At 36.6% G+C, this 17,465-nt stretch overlaps 1 protein-coding gene across 1 annotated transcript in view; it reads right to left on the bottom strand.

Annotated features, from left to right (window-relative positions):
* CUL3 (cullin 3) overlaps positions 1-17,465 on the bottom strand; it is a 55,808-nt gene that overhangs the window by 11,529 nt on the left and 26,814 nt on the right. The window contains exons 4-10 of the mRNA XM_082288188.1: positions 10,705-10,865; positions 9,300-9,414; positions 7,805-8,033; positions 6,026-6,171; positions 2,977-3,153; positions 1,780-1,950; positions 290-397 (exon numbers count right to left, since the gene is read on the bottom strand). Of these exons, the coding sequence (XP_082144314.1) occupies positions 290-397; positions 1,780-1,950; positions 2,977-3,153; positions 6,026-6,171; positions 7,805-8,033; positions 9,300-9,414; positions 10,705-10,865 (1,107 nt within the window). The remainder of the gene's footprint in view (positions 1-289; positions 398-1,779; positions 1,951-2,976; positions 3,154-6,025; positions 6,172-7,804; positions 8,034-9,299; positions 9,415-10,704; positions 10,866-17,465) is intronic.

Below are 17,465 nucleotides of genomic sequence, written 5' to 3' on the forward strand. Positions count from 1 at the left end.
GCAGAGCTGCTGAGCCGCACACCCACGGCCCAGCCCTTTGGGCACACGGATTTTACAGAACGAAACTGGTGCTACTTGAGCTGTGGATCGAGCTCCGAACCGACTCTGGCATTTCAGGCAATGCTAACACAGTTTATAACATAAGAAACACAGTAAAAGGAACAATCTGCACAAGTTGACAAAGTCCTCGGCACACAAATTTAGGAACAAATGAAAAACCACAAGCACGGACAGAAGTGCAGGGTTTGTACTGAAGTTAAAGGACAAGCACACAGACCCCAGCACTTACCCCTGTCGCCTGAAGATGTTGCCTAAACTCATCCATCGTTGTGTTTGAGATGCTCATGTCCCTGAACATTCCTTCCAGTTTTGACGTGAATTGACATCCACATTCAGTCTAAAATCACACAAAATAATTTGTTGTACCAGCACTATGAAAATAAAGCTTCTGATAGGCAAACTACAAGACTAAAGCTAGTTTATAAATCCCCAAAATTACATTTCTGTACTTTTACTGGAATTTCCATTTGCATTACATTCAGATCTTAGAAAAGTTTCCTATCTTATATAAAGATCTAACCCTACACAGCTCTTAACTTGCTTTCCTTTTCTTTTCTCCATTATTGTATCTTTGTTTTAGCTTTCTATATCATATTAAAAAAACTCTGAAAGCTTATCAAATCAAGACATACACTTCCACTTGCTTTGACCACAAGACTGTAAAGGGAAAGGAAAACTATTTATATCACAAGGAAACTCCTGTTGTCCTAGGACTGTTTCATTTGAAGGCTGTCTGCAGGTTACCCAGCAAGATTCCTAGGCCTCATGAGAATCAGGGACATCTGCACACAGACAGATGTGCACAAGCTGATGCATTTCAGTTGCACATGCAGGACTGTGTGCCCATTTCTAAGCCATACTGTGATACAATGGAAAAGGAAGCATGTTAGCTTCAGCAGTTCTTAAGAGGGTACTTCATGTCCACTGATTCATCTTCCAAATGTGTGCCTTCTGAATCACCAGGCTAAAAGTGGTGGAGAGGTAATTGAGAAAGAATTAATACTGAGAAATTTGGAGAAATCTGATACAAACAGGCTTCACTCACTGATAGAATATAAACATAAAAATTAAGGATCAGTGAAGTTTGATTTTAGGATCCTTCTGCTTCAGAAGTTCTCTAGTTATTTGCCATGCTGCTTAGGAAGAAGCTGCAATAGAAGTTCCTTTAAGGTCTGTTCAACTTTAGGCTTTACTTTCTTCTCCATCTCTTGGTCTATTTAATCCATCTCTTGGTATTTAACCATCTAAGGAAAATGTGTTTCTAGAGACTGATATGAAGGTATTTTTTTCCAAACTACTTAACCAAAAAGGAATTGAGTATTATCACCGGTCTGCTAATGGAGGCAACTAAAAAACACCACAAGCAATAATAAAATTGCACTGTGAATAACAGAAAACCTGGGATAACACACAGTCTTATCTTCAAATTCAGTCACTGCAGTTGTCCTATTATTGAAAAAGTTTTAAACGTACAAAAAGATTTTGTTTTCTAGATTGCACTCATCACAGGGGCTTTTCAGTACTTCCTTTCAGTTCAATGAAAATATTCGGAAAAACCCTTTGCATTTTCTTTTGAGGCTTTCAAAATCAACTCTGTATTTAGCACTAATCAAGATGAATGTTATCTATACATCTAATGTAAAACCAGAAGAAACCATATCTATGTAAAATAAAAAATAAAGAGAAAACCCCCTAAAAAGAAAGCAAGTACTGTTTTACCTTTAATTTGGAGATCATATTCTTCTCAGAGTCATCTGAAACACTCTTGTTTGTGAGAAGTCTTCTTGCCAAGTGCTGCTTGTAATAGCGTTCAAAAACATCTTTCTCTTGCATAAACCTGAATAATACCATTGCCTTATCCAATATAGTTTCTACTTCTTGCTCTGTTAGCTGTAAAAGAAATAATTTGTTGGGTTTTAATCTTCCAGCACAAGTGTCTTACACAACCTACATACTAAAAGTAATTCATAGCAGCAGGTGGTCTAACAGTAGCCATCAAAACTGGTTCACCATATGACTGACAGCCGAAAGAACGGTGCACAAACTTAATAAAGTGGAGTAAGAAATAAACCTAAAATGAAGGGAAAGGCAAGAGAAAGGGAGAAGGGAAACACTGAATGGGTAGAATGCCTTGATAAATACATTAAAAGTTCCTGTGTAAGTTCTAAAAAGCACTGATAGAAATCAGTATTACGAGTATGAAAAGTTAATTTGGAATGAAAGCTTTTAAGACTTGTTTTGCAAAGCCCGTCTAGTGCCACAACAAATAAAATGATTATTTGTTTTATAAAAAAATAGAATTTATTATTTGATTACCAAAGCGTAAGTTGCATGCTCTAATATTCAGTTTTATTGAGAATAACTGAAGCCTCAGCTGAACCATCCGTCCAGTTCTGGGTTCTGTACCTCAGAAAATTACATGAAAGAAGCAAAGACTGAAGGCAACAGACGTACTTAGATGACAGATACGGTAATAGACCCCTGGTATGTAAAAACAGTAAAAAGCCGAGAAGTCAAACCCTTTTCCCTAACCAAATTAATTTTCAAAAGAAATTATTAGCTATTGAGAGCAGCTTCCAAACTATAAATATATTTAAGGAAATTAGATGTAAGGTTTCAAAAGAAGGGAGCTGCAGAATCTACTACAACCTGACTGTTTTTTGAGAAAGCATCTGCTAGAAGTAGTTCAGGTATGCTGCTTCAGAGGTAGGTGACATGCCACACAGATCTTGTACCTGATTTTTCTGTAAGTTTAGATCTGAAGTATTATGAGCTCAGATGTGTTATACATACCTTTTTAAGGTAGTACTGTCATTTCTCTTAATATAAAAATAATTCTTAGAAAAGTAGCTTAGTTTAATTCAATCCAAGTTTACACAGCAAAAAGCATGATATTTTGAGTTGATTTATACTTACTCCCTTGACTCCCTTTTTCAGCTTATCATCAATAAATAATGAGAGGTACTCTGGAGACCTGGAGTTGAGGTTGAGGAAGTACTCAAAGTCACCCGCAATTGTCTGCTTGAAGAGCCGATCATTATTGAAAGATTCTTGAAGAAAGCGATCAAACCTACTCTTCAAGTCCAGTAAACCCTTTCAAAAAAAAAAAACCAACAAAACCATTTTCACTGCTATGAAGTTGTAAGCTGGGAAACAATAATAATAGATGAGGCAATAGACAAGACTAGATCTACAGTCAGAGGTTCTGCAATGCTCTGTTCAGCATCGTTAGAAACTATCTGAAATTTTGTTTCCATTTTTACATTTCTATTGCTGCCATGAATCTCTTATAGAAGCAATTTTCAGATAAACTGGCTAAAATATTGGTGTCAAATACTGGTGCAGTTTGCTGTAATACACTTCTCAGATTAAGAAAGCTTTTTAAACACCCTTGTTAAACAGGTTGATTTCCTGTATATTTGAATCTGCAACTTAAAGGAGGTATTTGTTGCACTCATTAAGCATTTTCTATTTCAAACAACACAGACAAAGTCAGTATCATAAACACAGCATCTGGGAAAGCTGAGGTTAAGCACCCATTAAGTGCATCCCTAGAGCTACTCAACAAGTTTTAGGAGAAAACACAATGCAACAACAGGCCTAAACTTGTCAGCGTTTTTGTTTCCCTCTAATTTAATCCAGGGACATGTTCTGCACTATTCAGTCGCGTGTTTCCTGCTGATTCGGAGTCACTGGGCGCATGTGAAAGTTGGATACAAGCACCAGGGACCTGAACTGAACCACTTCCTCTGAACTAAACCATTGGACTCCTAGCATCATTTTTAGGGTTTGCATCATCTTCACCCAGGGTTAAAGCAACTGCATATAGAAGGCGAAAGCATCTTAAAATCACCTGAGCACCTTGCTAAGTATATATGACACACAAAGGTTATAACAGACAGTATTTGGCAGGCAGGGGGAGGAAATTTCACTTGAGAGTTAGATTTGTAATGGACAACCACTGCCTGCAAAAACTGTTCAGGTTAAATGGTATTTAAGTCTCTAGGTTTTTAAGAAATTATTCATAAGCGGTTACTTAAAGAAGCCATTCAAGAATTACTCAAAGAAGTAGTAATGTTTCTTAGGAACTCACCATCTCACTTAAAGGAATGATCTTTAGACAGGCTAATTAATGCGTATTAGAAATTTTAAATTCAAAGTAAATCTCACTATCTCTCTGTTTACCAAGGTTAGCTCATGTCTCCTCTCCAGGAGTACACCATCTGAACAACCTGGTGTTAAACGGGAGAAACTATTAGTACCTTGAATTACAAAAGCATTTCAACATCCCTTCAAACTATTTATACAAAGTTTTAAATCTAATCCCCTGGCAATGCTTGTGCAATCATCTCACCAATTATGCTCAGGGTGATGTCATGTTGTGGAAGCAGTGCTGAGCTATGACGGAGCTGTTTTTCTTGATGGTTTAATGCAGCTTCTTTGTCTGTCTCCTTAGTGCTATTGTCCATGACAGATTCATGTGAACATGGCTGAGATGAGAAGAGCAAGGTGTTTTCTCAATTCATAGGTATTTCTCTCTGCTTCCATCACCTCAGTGGAAGTGGTGGATAAACCTTTTTGGGGGTTTTTCAGTAACTGAGTATCAATCCCTGCCCTGGGACATCTTCGTGAGATGCTGGGGTCCATACTGAGGGGCTGAGCTCTGCCAAAGCACATGGGTATGGCTCCAAGTCTTCCTCAGCCTCTTTGCCTTTGTGACAGGAAACCTTGATAACAGCGTTATAATTAAGTTTCTATATCTATCTTTCTCAGTTGAATTTTTTATGATACCTCTTTAGGCCCATGAGGAGTGAAAATTACTTCAAAGTAATCCAGATACTTATTTTCCACATCATTTGCACCCCTCCCCCCCCCTTTTTTTTTTCCTAAATCACACCACCACAAATGTAAGAGTCCTTAATCATTACACCTAATAATTTTTTCAAGGGCATTCTCTCTTCCTTTTACCAGGCCTTGAAGAGGTGATTCTTGTTCAAGCCTGGTAAGAAGTTTTCTTCAGCACTGCCAGAAAATTAATAATCCAATCAAAAATGTTTTTATACTCAAATGGCTTCTTCAAATAGTAACCAGTTCTAGTGCAGTTATTGTTTTCAAACAAAACACCAGAGACTGACAGACATACAATATTACATGTTTCTCACTAAGAACAGACACAAGGACTTGAACCACACATTTTTAAAAACCTCAATGTTTAATGAATACACACCTTCACATTAAATACAAAACATCTTCCAGCTATAGAAACACAGCTTTAAGGTTCAATGAACTCTAAAGGCTTTATATGCAAATTTCAAACCATCTTCTCAGAGACAATGGAAAAGAAAAGATGACAAGAAGTTCTGAAGCATATTTTGTGATCTTTATAAATTAATGGTACACATCATTTAGTGAGAGAGAGAACAAGAAAGAACACTCACATCTTTAAACATGCAGACCTGTTCTGTTTCTCAGGGAGACAGAGAATGGAATGAGTAATTTGTTATGACTGATAAACACTCATCTCTCAGTCACAGTTAAGCTTGCCATGAAATATTGCCATGTGATTTTTGCCTCAATAAACACTGATAGCTAATGTTACATAAAATTAAACAAAGTGGACACTATAAAGCTATTTGCCAGCAGATGTACAACTCACTCTGGAGACACAGCATTTAGGGAAATCCAAGAAGTTCCCAGCAGTTAGATAATTAGGCTGAATATGTTGTTTATTAAAAGCAACTACTAAAAGCACAAAAACTGAAGTTGCTTGGAAAGCACATACTAAGTAAGAGTTCTAAACATATCTGAAGGTTCAGGGAATGTACATTAAAAAATGTATAAATTTAGCTTATTAATAACAACCCCTTTTGAATCAATACTAAGCTATACCTTATAAATTGTGTAGGTGGTGAACTGCTAATACAGGGAATGTGGGGAAGAAAAGGACGTTAAATACTTTAACTACCTGAATGTAGTCAACTGGATTCTTTCCTTCTCCCTCTTCAGAAACCAGTGCTTTACCTTGCTCTCTCAGGTATGAGCTCATGCACTCACACATTGTCTTCAGACCATTTGGCACACGGCTGAACAACTTGTACATACAAGCAAGGTCTGCAAACAAGAATGAGACATTATGCAGGACACCTCTGTGTGTTACACTTCTGTAACTCATTCATCTCAGAGCTAAAGCTGATAGAAGTTCAGCCACTTGAGCCACAGAAAGCATCCTGTAACAGCTCAAGCATAAGATTCTTCTAATCTCATCTTTCCTTCAGCCCTAACAACATGCTGACTGCAGCAGCCTCAAAATGAAAAACAAAGACTGTATTCAATTATTCTAGGTTGTCTGTAGCAGGGAATCTGTCATTGCTGACCTCCAGGCAAGCAAAAGATGATGCTAATGCTAAAGGATAGTGAACCTATTAGAACTTCAGCAATATTATGTTTTCCAGTGGTATTTAAGAAGGTAGCTCCAAAGATTATCATTCCCAAAATCAAGCACTGTATCAAAATTTTTTTTTCTTGTTTATTTTTGGGTTGGTTTTTTTTGTTTTTGTTCTTTTAACTAAGTTAAACCAAATAGGACAGGACTAATGAGAAGCTTGTTTTTGCATTAAAAGCAAAACCTGGTAAAAATTTGGAGTTTAATGTATATTTGTCTTAAAGCCAGTCATATACTTTTACACTATGTTTCATCCACCTAAAATACTGAGAAGTGGCTTAGGCTAAACATTGCTTTCCAAAAGAACAATCCATTCTTGTACATTTATGCAAAATCTCATCTTCACAAAGCAGCATTTACACTCTACTATTTACCTGAGTCAAACCAAGGCCTATAAAAGTTAAACAAATTCCTGTATTTTATTAATAACCTTCAATATCCTTGCACCCTCAGCCTGAAGGTTATCTAAACTGGATATTAAAGAAAAAGTGATTAAGTATGGTAAAATCTCTTTCTCAACACAATAATTCTTTTTTTACAGCTAGGAAATGTGCTCACTTTGTGCTCTGAATATCACCTAGTAATTGTGAAGCTGCTTTAATGAACAAAGGCCATTAATCTATGCAGCAAGGCTGCTCCCCATTCTCATGGCTTTAGTGTGAGCACTCATTTCTAAATATAGATACTACAATCACTCTCTTCGTTATGCTGCTTCAGAAACTTATGCTCTATTTCCATAACAGCTTTCATTCAGTCACTCTCTCCCACATTAACATCTATTAGGGAAAAGCAAATCAAGCCAAGCCCTTCTGTTTCAACCACTTCCTTAGAAATGGCCAACTCCTTTCTGCAACAACGCTCCCTCCCCAAGAATTGGTCCTGCAATACTTCTGTTTAAGTCTTTTACACAAGTATTTCTTATATAACTGCCTGTGGGCCAAAAAATGTGATGCATTTTTACAAATACATATTAGAGGAATGGAAGTAATAAAATGGCTCATGGACAACTGGTGACAAAAATCACTACAACAGATTTGTGCTTTTCTCATGAGATACTTGGTTTACCAAAAAAGTACCTGTATCTGGTACTAAATAGAAACAAGTTAAGTGTATGGGCTCTGTTTTAAGAGCCATCTAATAGTCACTGAGTATTCTCAGATGTTTGCAAAACAGAGTCACTAAGTGTTTCCACAATTGCACAGGAACACACATGTTAAGCTTGACTTAACATGTTTAAAATAATGTTTAAAAATAATAAGCAGTATTAGAAGCATTTGTGTTTCACCAGTGATGCAGTCTTACCTTCTGTCTTCCCATTTTTCAGCATATGAACTAGCCCAGAGTTCTCCATTTCCACTATAGTTTTCATATGCTTGGAAATAAGCTCCCTCTCAACAACTTTCACAATGGGTTCTTCTGTTGATTTATCCAGACAATGCATCACCCGCTCTATTTCTTCATTAATTCTAGCTTCTACTTTCTTTATATATACAGAAGCACTGTTTTCAGCTAAAAATTTCTGACTTTCCATCTGTGATTAACAGAAATTAATACTTTAGACATTTTTGTAAAGGGTAAAAAGAAAACATGTCAGATCAACATTTACAAGCAAGTTCAAATCAAACACAGCATGTCCAACACATCCAAGACTTACAAACACACTTAACACAAAATAAAGGTTCTATTATGCTAAATGTGTTACATAAGGGGGTACATGCAATATAAACAAGGTATTTTTCATACTAAGGCAACCCAAGCCAACCTGGTTTCTAGTTACTGACTAGGGTTTTAGCCACACATTCAAAGAAAACAAAGATGGGGAAAGGGAAGGATCAAAAATTCCTTCCAAACATCAGTTTATGGCTGTTCTCATTTTCTTTACTGACAATGCTGAGCACATTATTTCATGTCAAACTGTTTTTATTCATATTGGTCAGCAGAGTCTTTGGAGAAAAGATGTCTTATTTTTCGGGCAGAGCTAAGTAATAGAACTTAAAAGAAAGTAATTATTTTTCTTAATTTTATATAAGCACTTATGAAAAACAGAACACAATGACATTTAAATGGCTGTGCAACATATACTTCTGCTTTGCAAGGAAGTTTGGAGGATCAGAGCATATGACAGCTGATCCTGCGTAAGAACTGGGAGACTCACAAATTACCTTATCTAGGTATATTTTAACAAGATTTTAAAATTCCTATCAATTTCCAGCAATAGAAGATCATGATTACACTCAACAAGCACCAACTGGCTTTCCTCCTCCAAGTATCTTACAAAACAAAAACCTCACAAAATATTTGCAAGGTATTATTTGGTGGCTGATCAACAATTGCAGAGCCACTTGGATATGCTTAATTCCTTGACTTGTTTATTTTATTACAAAAAATAACTCACAAATGTAGGAACAATGAAGGAAACAAAGTTTCCTCAAAAGCAGTTTGACAGGTTTCCCAGCCTCAGTTTGAGCCTTTCATGCTACTGGCATTTCAAAAAGACTGGGGGCAAAGCAGAGGTAGACTAAGTTACATGAAATAGCCTAAAGCAGGCACAAGATTAGCATGATGATTACTTTATATGTTATTGGCACCCATGGCTCAAAACTACATTCAAATTATGCTAATTCTGTAAAATCTGTCTTACTTTTTCCTGCAAAATTAGTGACTATTTTTCTTATTTCATTTAATGGAGATGGACATACTCTTCAAAAAAGCAACGAGTATGTTAAGTACCACCAAATCTGACAATTCCAGACAGTAATAATAACATTCCAAATATGGTATTAGAATACTGCTGTACCTGAAAAAATTCTGCAGACATCTCCAAAAATGGAGCCTCAAAGTCTTCTTCATAGACTGACCTTCCTTCAAGACCTAGAATCATTAACATCTGGCAAGCATTTCTTATTGCGCCTCTGCCAAAAAGTAAGTTGTTAACAACTTGAGAAATCTACGTGCTTGTAAGACAGAGTACACAGCAGAATAACAACTCATAACACAATATTAGCTTTAATAAAAAGTAGTAATAGAAAGTCCATTCTAATCTGTTCAGTACATGACATTTTCAAGAACACTACAGCAGCAAAATTGTTTGGTTTTGTTCAAAACTAAAGAGCTGACAATATTTATTAAGTATTTTAAATGCAATGACAAGGACACACGTCTCAAGTTCTACTAAGTCATAAAATGATGAAGAATATATTATAACATATAAGAAATTAACCCAAAATACTACTTGAAAGAAAACTGCACACATAGGTCAGAATTGAGTAATTCAAAACAATTGCACACATGGAAGTTGCTATGCAAAGTTTGAAGCTTTTGGATGGTTGGCTGTTTAAAAAAAGCCAACCATACAAAAATCTAAAAAAAAATTTAAAAACCCCCAACTGAACACAAAATAAACACCACCAAAATTCAAATATATCAGCAAGTTAATGAAAACAAAATAACTGCATCTAGAAAAAGATTCCACTTTCTGGCAGCAGGGGACAATACACAGCTGTAGCTGGGGAGTACTTTTCTTTTCCTAAATTGCATGTTAGGCAATCTTAGTCAGAGAACTGCAGCCAGGGTAGCAAGGAGTTTACATATCCCTACATGCAACAGCTGTTCTGAAACTGGAGAAGCACAGGAATACTTGCAAATCTGCAGCTCCTTCAGCTGCAGTATGTGCAGTGGGTGGTACAAAACTTCCACTTCTATTAAACTAACCAATGAAGCTGAGAAACAGACTTAAAACTTAGAGATGCAACTAAACTGCTGAAAAACAAACGGATCAAAACATGAGGAGGAGGAAATGGAATTAAAAGAGGAAACATCATAAATAAACGAAAAAGTACAAGAAAATTAAACAACCTCTAAGTACAGGGGGAAATACAAGGTAGCAAGAGGCGGAAAATTGTCAAAACTCTGCTTTGTGATCAAAAGCTCTGGCACAGCGTGATAATAGAGACATTTGATGAAAGTTTTAATAAGAAACTGCAAGATAAATATTAAAAAATAGATTATCAAGATTCCCTGTTTACCATTATGCTGAAATATAATATACAAAGAAATATGTTACTCCAGAATACAGAGAACTTTTAGTTGTGATCACAAATGTGGTCTTAAGTAATGAATTATTTGTGTATGTTTCTGAGTTACTCTTTAAAAACTGAGAGGTATTATTTACAACCAAAGACATTCACTTACAAACATCTTACCTGTCTACAACTTCTCCTTTCCTCTCTCTTGCAATCATATCCAGCAGAGTTTGCCTCAGGTGATCCCTGATGCAGCCATAACGTACAACTTGATCTCGAAAAATTATCAGGCCCAAGTTGTAGACATTCTCCACGTTGTTTTGTTGCACATATACTCGGTCCTAGAACGAGGGCATAAACAGCAGTAAAACTGGGAATTCACTGCATCTATGCTATTGAAAAGCACAAGAGATCAATTATTTCTCTGTTGTGGAACTATGACCAAATATATTTTTTCCCTGTCTTAACAGAAAGAAACTATGTATACCCTCAAAATTCAAAATCAGTCCTATTTTCCAAAACTTCATTTACACTGGAAGTTCTACTTGGCTTCGGAGCATAAGCCCAGCATTTATGACTAAAGCATGCCAGAACAGATCTACAGCCTTCCCACTTTTTAGTCTGGGTGCAGAGGAATCTCCAACTATTGACTAAATCCATAGCACTATCTGCAGGAGGTTTTACTTACCTACTCAAACCCTTCCATCCATCTCTTTCTGATCTTTAAGAAAAATTATTTAATTTCCCTCACCCTCATTCTTCCTACCACTCCTTTTAGGCAAAAAATAGTCAATATTCAGTGAAATTTCCTGAAATAGCATCATTAGATAAAGAGCAGCAAATATAGAGCTAAAACAAGAAGAGTTACGATCAAAATCTTTATGGATTAGTACTGCAAAATTGTACATAAGGACTTCTGTAGACATCCTTCCTTCCACCCTCCCCAAACTCACTTTCATTCAACTTGAGCAGTATTTCAAAACCTTATGTTTCATTATAATCTTGCCCATACACACTCTCCCCCCCCCAAAAAAAAACCAGAAGAGGAAGAGAAAAAAAGTATTTTTACGTTTCAACGTAAGTTTAAATTCTATCTCCCTATACAATCTCCGCCTATAGGAAGGATCAAGTTCCTCAACTACCCATTTTTTTATCCACCTACCTTTAAAAACCAATGCTGATCCTGAGATCAGCATTTAAAGACTGCATAGCCCAAAATCCGTCATACAGAATTGACTGAGAGTGCTAAGCAGACCCTGAGTCTCTTACTGCTACCCAAACAAATGCTCCAAAAATTTGTCTCTCCTTTCCTCTCTCCCAAATCAACTCCGAAAAAAGGAAGGCTATTAACAAAGTCACTAGCAGGCAGAAAATGCATGTATTTGATTAATAGCCACAACTAGGTCAGACCACTTACAACAATATTAAGAACAGAAAAAATGAGTTTTTACAACCCCTTTCTGAGATAAGCAATCATTATTTTTGTTAATTTCTGTCAGGGCATAATCCATTCCTCTAATATCATAGTTTGGGCAATTGCTAAAAATACTGCTCTGCTACCATTTAAGCATCAGGACAATAACATCAGAAAAAGATGCAAGTTTTGTACCCACTCACAAATCTGGCTGGGATGAGGTTTTATAAAAATGTACATAGCTGTAACAAAACAATAATACTAAAAAAAAATCAAATTCTATAAAGGATGATGGTCAATTTACGAAATTAAGTATAAAGATTAGCTTCTCCCCTGGTTGTATCACTATCTTAAGTGCTTTATCACATTCAGAATTAAGAGTAAAGCTACTCAAACACCCGGAAAATGAAACCATTAAAAGAAAAAATAATATGCTTCAGACGGTGGAAGAAGTATTTCAAAACTGTATGTTTACATAAATTCCACAATTTCAAAAAATAAGAAGGAACAGACAGCACACAATTTAGCAGCTGAATTCACATGGCAAAATTCTCCACATACTAACTATATGCCAGATTCCCACTTGGTGACCAGAGGAAAGCAAAACACTGCGTTCTGCAACTAATGAGTGATTTCCCACTCTCTGCCTTAAGACAGGCAGCACTTAATTTAAATGAAAAAACAAGACGGGAACAGGTCAGATATGCCTATTCTGTGGTTTCTGAAGCAAGCTCAGCTCTGTCTCAGAGCAAAACATTTACTAATTGGTCTCATGAAGTCAGTTCAGTGACTTGTGGTGGGCTAGGTCTTTGGAATAGGTTACTTTTGGTTTTCTGTTACTTAAAAACAGGGTTGTTTATTTTACTTCCTTATTTACACACTTGCATCAAGAACAGAAGTAAATGTGATTCTCAACTAAGACAAACTTAAAATACATTTTCCAAGAAATGAAAGAGCAAATTAAAAAGTAGCGTCTAATAGTATATAACTTGAAGAAAAAATAATAGAATTATTATTTCAAAAAAATATTCAGCCCTCTGAAGCACAGGCAGCAGGGTATCTAAAAGGATTAAAGCCACGGCCATGACTCATCGGCATAGCTTCTGTTGTGGCAGTGCTAAACAGTGCCATTGTGAAATAGTAACTCCTCTCGGTTTATCAGCAGCCTCTGTAGTAAGCCAGACCTCTCTACAATACCCAAACCAGAGCAGCAACATTAACACTTCTAATCCTGCTGATTTGCTCATCCTTGGTAACAGATCACATTTGCGGGAAGCTCTCCCAATCTAAAAAAAGAATCACAGAAAGCCCCATTTGGGAACAGGTTTGACTGACAAGGCTACACACTACTGAACAGAAATCACCTCCCACGGAGAGAAGCAGTGGGTGCGTAAAGGTAAGAGTAACTTTCAGGAGACAAGGACGGAGCTTCAGACAGCAATTATCATAAATTACAATCCTGCTTACACTGCAAAATAATTCTGATCTGAAGTCACTTACTGTAAGGTACCAACAGTCACATTTTACCCATCTCTGCATGGATGCACTGCCTGGAAGATGCAGCAGCCTTCAGTATACCCTTGAGTACATAGTAAGTGTCTTTGATCCTAGTTCTGGAAATAAAAATAATACTTCTCCCTATTACCTTGTGTGTAAGCCATGGACAATGAGAGTCATCTCATTAAAACCCACATATCCAACCTGTCAGTGCTGGCCTAATAAAAGACACCAGCTTTGCGCACAGCACAGATGAGAAGGGAATGCTCTGCCCTCTGAAAAATCCACAGCTGTATTTGCAGGAGCAATTGTTCACTTCTGACAGTGTGTAACTGGCACTACCCATACGCCTGTAATGCAGCCAGGGGTGTGACTGCTGAGCTCGCATACCTGAAATTGCTTTAAATTTAACAAGCATAAGCAGTAAAGAAGAGACACCACAGAATCCAGTTTAACCCAGTTTCCATTAGATATATTCTAAGAACACACACACTCACACTGCTTGAAGAAAAGCCCAAACAACTCCACCTCCATTCCTCCCATTCCATAGAGCAGCTGAACAAACCCTATTATAGGTATATTTACCTACACTGCTGCTGTGAGGCTGAATTGCAGATAGGTCCAAATGTACTTCACTACTTCAACACATCTTAGTACCTCACTTGACTTAGGAAAGACGTTACTTAGCACATGACTTTACTGCTTCGGTGCCTCACTGCTTGTTGCAGACAGTGCCAGAATTTACAGTGTATTACATCTACTCTGGCACCAATTACTGCAGCCTAAACGTGAAAAGGACGATAGCTCGTGCTATATCCTACAAAATCCAGTGGAACTATGTAAACTTGAAATTCAGTCAGGGAAACTGGAATGTCTCAAAATAATCAAGACGAATCTTTATTGTGCAAAAGGTTGCAAAACCTCACACTGCACCTGCAACAGAACTGAAACCAACAGACTTTTACCAGAGAGTAATCACAAGAGACAAGGCAATACACAATTTTAAAAACATAAGGCAAGCTTGAGAGTGTCTTGTGGAAGAGGTTCTGCATGAACCATAAATTCCTCCCATAACCTCAAACAGCAAGTATTCTAGTCATTAAGCATCAAATGCACAAACCCCACTGTACAAAACAAATGCCTTTCTAAAAAAGATGCATTTGAATTGATTTTTATTTTAAAAGTGGCAAAATTAAACAGGAAAGAAATAAAGGTGGTTTGGAAAGGTGTTTGTTTTGACTTAAATCATACAGGAGCCAATGGGTGAAACAAAGCTGGAAAACAAGCGTGGTAGTATAACAGATACAGTTTAGTTTAAGATGTAAAATCACTAGGCTGAAGCAGGAATTCAACAGAGTAAGACCAGAATTCAAGAGGATGTTAAATGTTTTACTTTCACTGATGTCACAGTGTGGCCTGTTGGGCAATAGGTGCATTTCCTGAAACTGGTGGGTAATTGAGATGGCCTACAAAATAAGAGAAGGATTGGGTCATGCTTTACTTACAAACAAATGATAATTGCATATACTTTTCCTGGTAGAACACAAGCATATCAATTTACAATGCCTGGTGACTGAGGTTATACAGCGTTTGGTGCTTTTTTTAGGGAAAATATTTTTAATGTCAGTTATATTAGATTTGCTTGAATTAAAATGTATAAATTACTTCTGACATAAGCATATAATTATAAACGTATAGGTCATTCAGACTCAACATCAGAAAATAAGAACAAATCATTCCTTATTTTATAAAGTTCTTGAAAATTGTTTCTTTGAAAAGCAGCCAGGTCTGACCTTTCACAGGTGCTTTATAATTTTGTGATACTGGCAGCTTTTCCAAACCTTTTGGATGAACACATATTCAAGACTGAAGTTTCTTATTCTTAGTCTCTTTTGAATGAAGAGAATTATGTTTAACTCAAGAGAACATCCCAGTGACAAAGGTGGAACTGCAAATCTCTGAAAATAGTCCTCTTTTAAACCACTGCTTATACTTGAATTTGCAATCAAAGCATGTATTATTGACAATTTGTCTTAAGTACCTCCAAGTCATTTGTATTAGGTCTTCACACTAGATAGTTCTACCTAATAAAGATTAAAATTATAACTATAAACCCCATATTCCATTACAGAAGTTTAACAAACAAACATCAGTGCCCCTAAGTTTAAGGAAGCATTTTGAAAGAAAATTTTGTTCTATTTTTACTATTATACTATAAATATATTTTATTGTGGATGGTTTTTTTTTTTCTGTTTCTGTGGGTCTTATTTTGGTACAAGGAAAAAAAAAAATCTGTGGGAGGCAAACAATTAGTCAAGCAGAGGCCTCAGCTGAACACCCACTTGAAATAATTAGGAACTGTCAAACAGCACACAGAAGGCTATGTAGTCCTGAGATCCCCAAGCTTGTTTATTATTCTGCTCTGAATCTAAAAGATAACCAACGAAGTTCAATTTACACTTGTAGGAATTTTGCAGGTTTCCATCTCCTGAAATTTTGGTGAAAAAGAAAAGGCCTGTTGGATGTTCGAACAGCACTTGCAAGCTTCAGAACAAAGTCAAGGCATTGCTCTTCTGTGCACAAAAAATACTTAGGAAATGGCTCTCCTGTCCCTCCAGGAGTGGTAACTGAAGCAGGCAACCCTTCCTCAAAGAAAAAATATTTTGGCCTTTAATATACTGGTCAACCCACTAGAACAAGGAAAGCTTATAAGCCAGTTTTCTCTGCCACTGTTTGAAGGATCAGAAATGTACTGATTTTAAGGGCAGCAGATAACATTGCATTATCCATTACTTTGGACCATCCAGCACCTCCTGTGCTGAACTATAATATTTAGCTAAAATACAACAGCCACTCCCCTAAAAGCTCTGGATTCCATCTTCTAACCTTTCTGAAAATGCACCACTACCTTTGGTAGATTAATCTAATCATTACCTATTCTTGAATATGCCTAGATGCACATAGCAGCAATTGATTTGTATTTGTCCTTCGCAAACAGATCAAGGAGTCCAGGATCTCTCACAGCAAAGACAGTACATCTTCAAAATAATCTGTCCATCTGCCTTTTAGCATGATAAGACACACAAATCATTCAGTGTCACTGAAGGCATTTTATCCAGCACTCTATTTTTTGATATGTGGTCTTTTACCTACTGAAATAAAACAAACCAACTCCCCCAACATGAAGGCCAGTAAATCCATTAAAAAAATTATGTCTGTGATTCTGTAATTACTCCAAATTATTTAACTGTACTAGCTTATTGACCAAAGAGGACTTCACACCGAATACAAACATGGTCAATGTCACAGCATGAGATCTTTAACAGCAGTAAGGCAAGATCTTAACTCCAGTTGTTCAGCAAATAGAGTACAATTCCAGTCAATCTGCTTTTTGGACCAAAAAAGTCCATTATTGTCTGTCCTTCACTGTCAAGTACTGAATCAATTATTATATTCAGGATGATATTTTGGAGGGAAAAAAATTTACACAAAAAACACAGCATCTCAACACTTCCTATTGAAGTCAAAACCTTTGTCTAGAAGCTAAGCAAAAATATTCTCCTGCATCCTAGAACACCCCCAGCATTATGGGAATTTTAATACATACAAACTATCTAAAGCATAACAATCCAGACACAAAAATGTCAGGCCCTCTCTCTTAAAAAAAAAAAAGCCTTTTCCATTGGCTACAGGTAAGAAATTGTGAGCATGCAGCCAAAGATCACATTCTATGTACACTGCTTAATCTTCTGCACAAGTTCTTCATGAACAGCAAAGGATCCAACCAGAAATCAACATTCAAGGACACACACTGTACCCAAGTTATCCTCTTCAAATCCTAAAGCTTAAAGAACAACTACACTTGAAGTTTCAGGAGGCTTTACTTTCCACAGTAAGAAAACACCATGAGCTGAACTAACACCTAAAATCTGCCAGAATGGGTCTGACTAGCTTATTTTGTAAGAACTGCAAAGTTCAACTATTTTTTAGATCAATTTTTCAAGTGATAATGAGATAACCTAAAAGATGA

This window comes from Coloeus monedula, assembly GCF_965178545.1.
Source record: "Coloeus monedula genome assembly, chromosome: 10".
Taxonomy (NCBI): domain Eukaryota; kingdom Metazoa; phylum Chordata; class Aves; order Passeriformes; family Corvidae; genus Coloeus; species Coloeus monedula.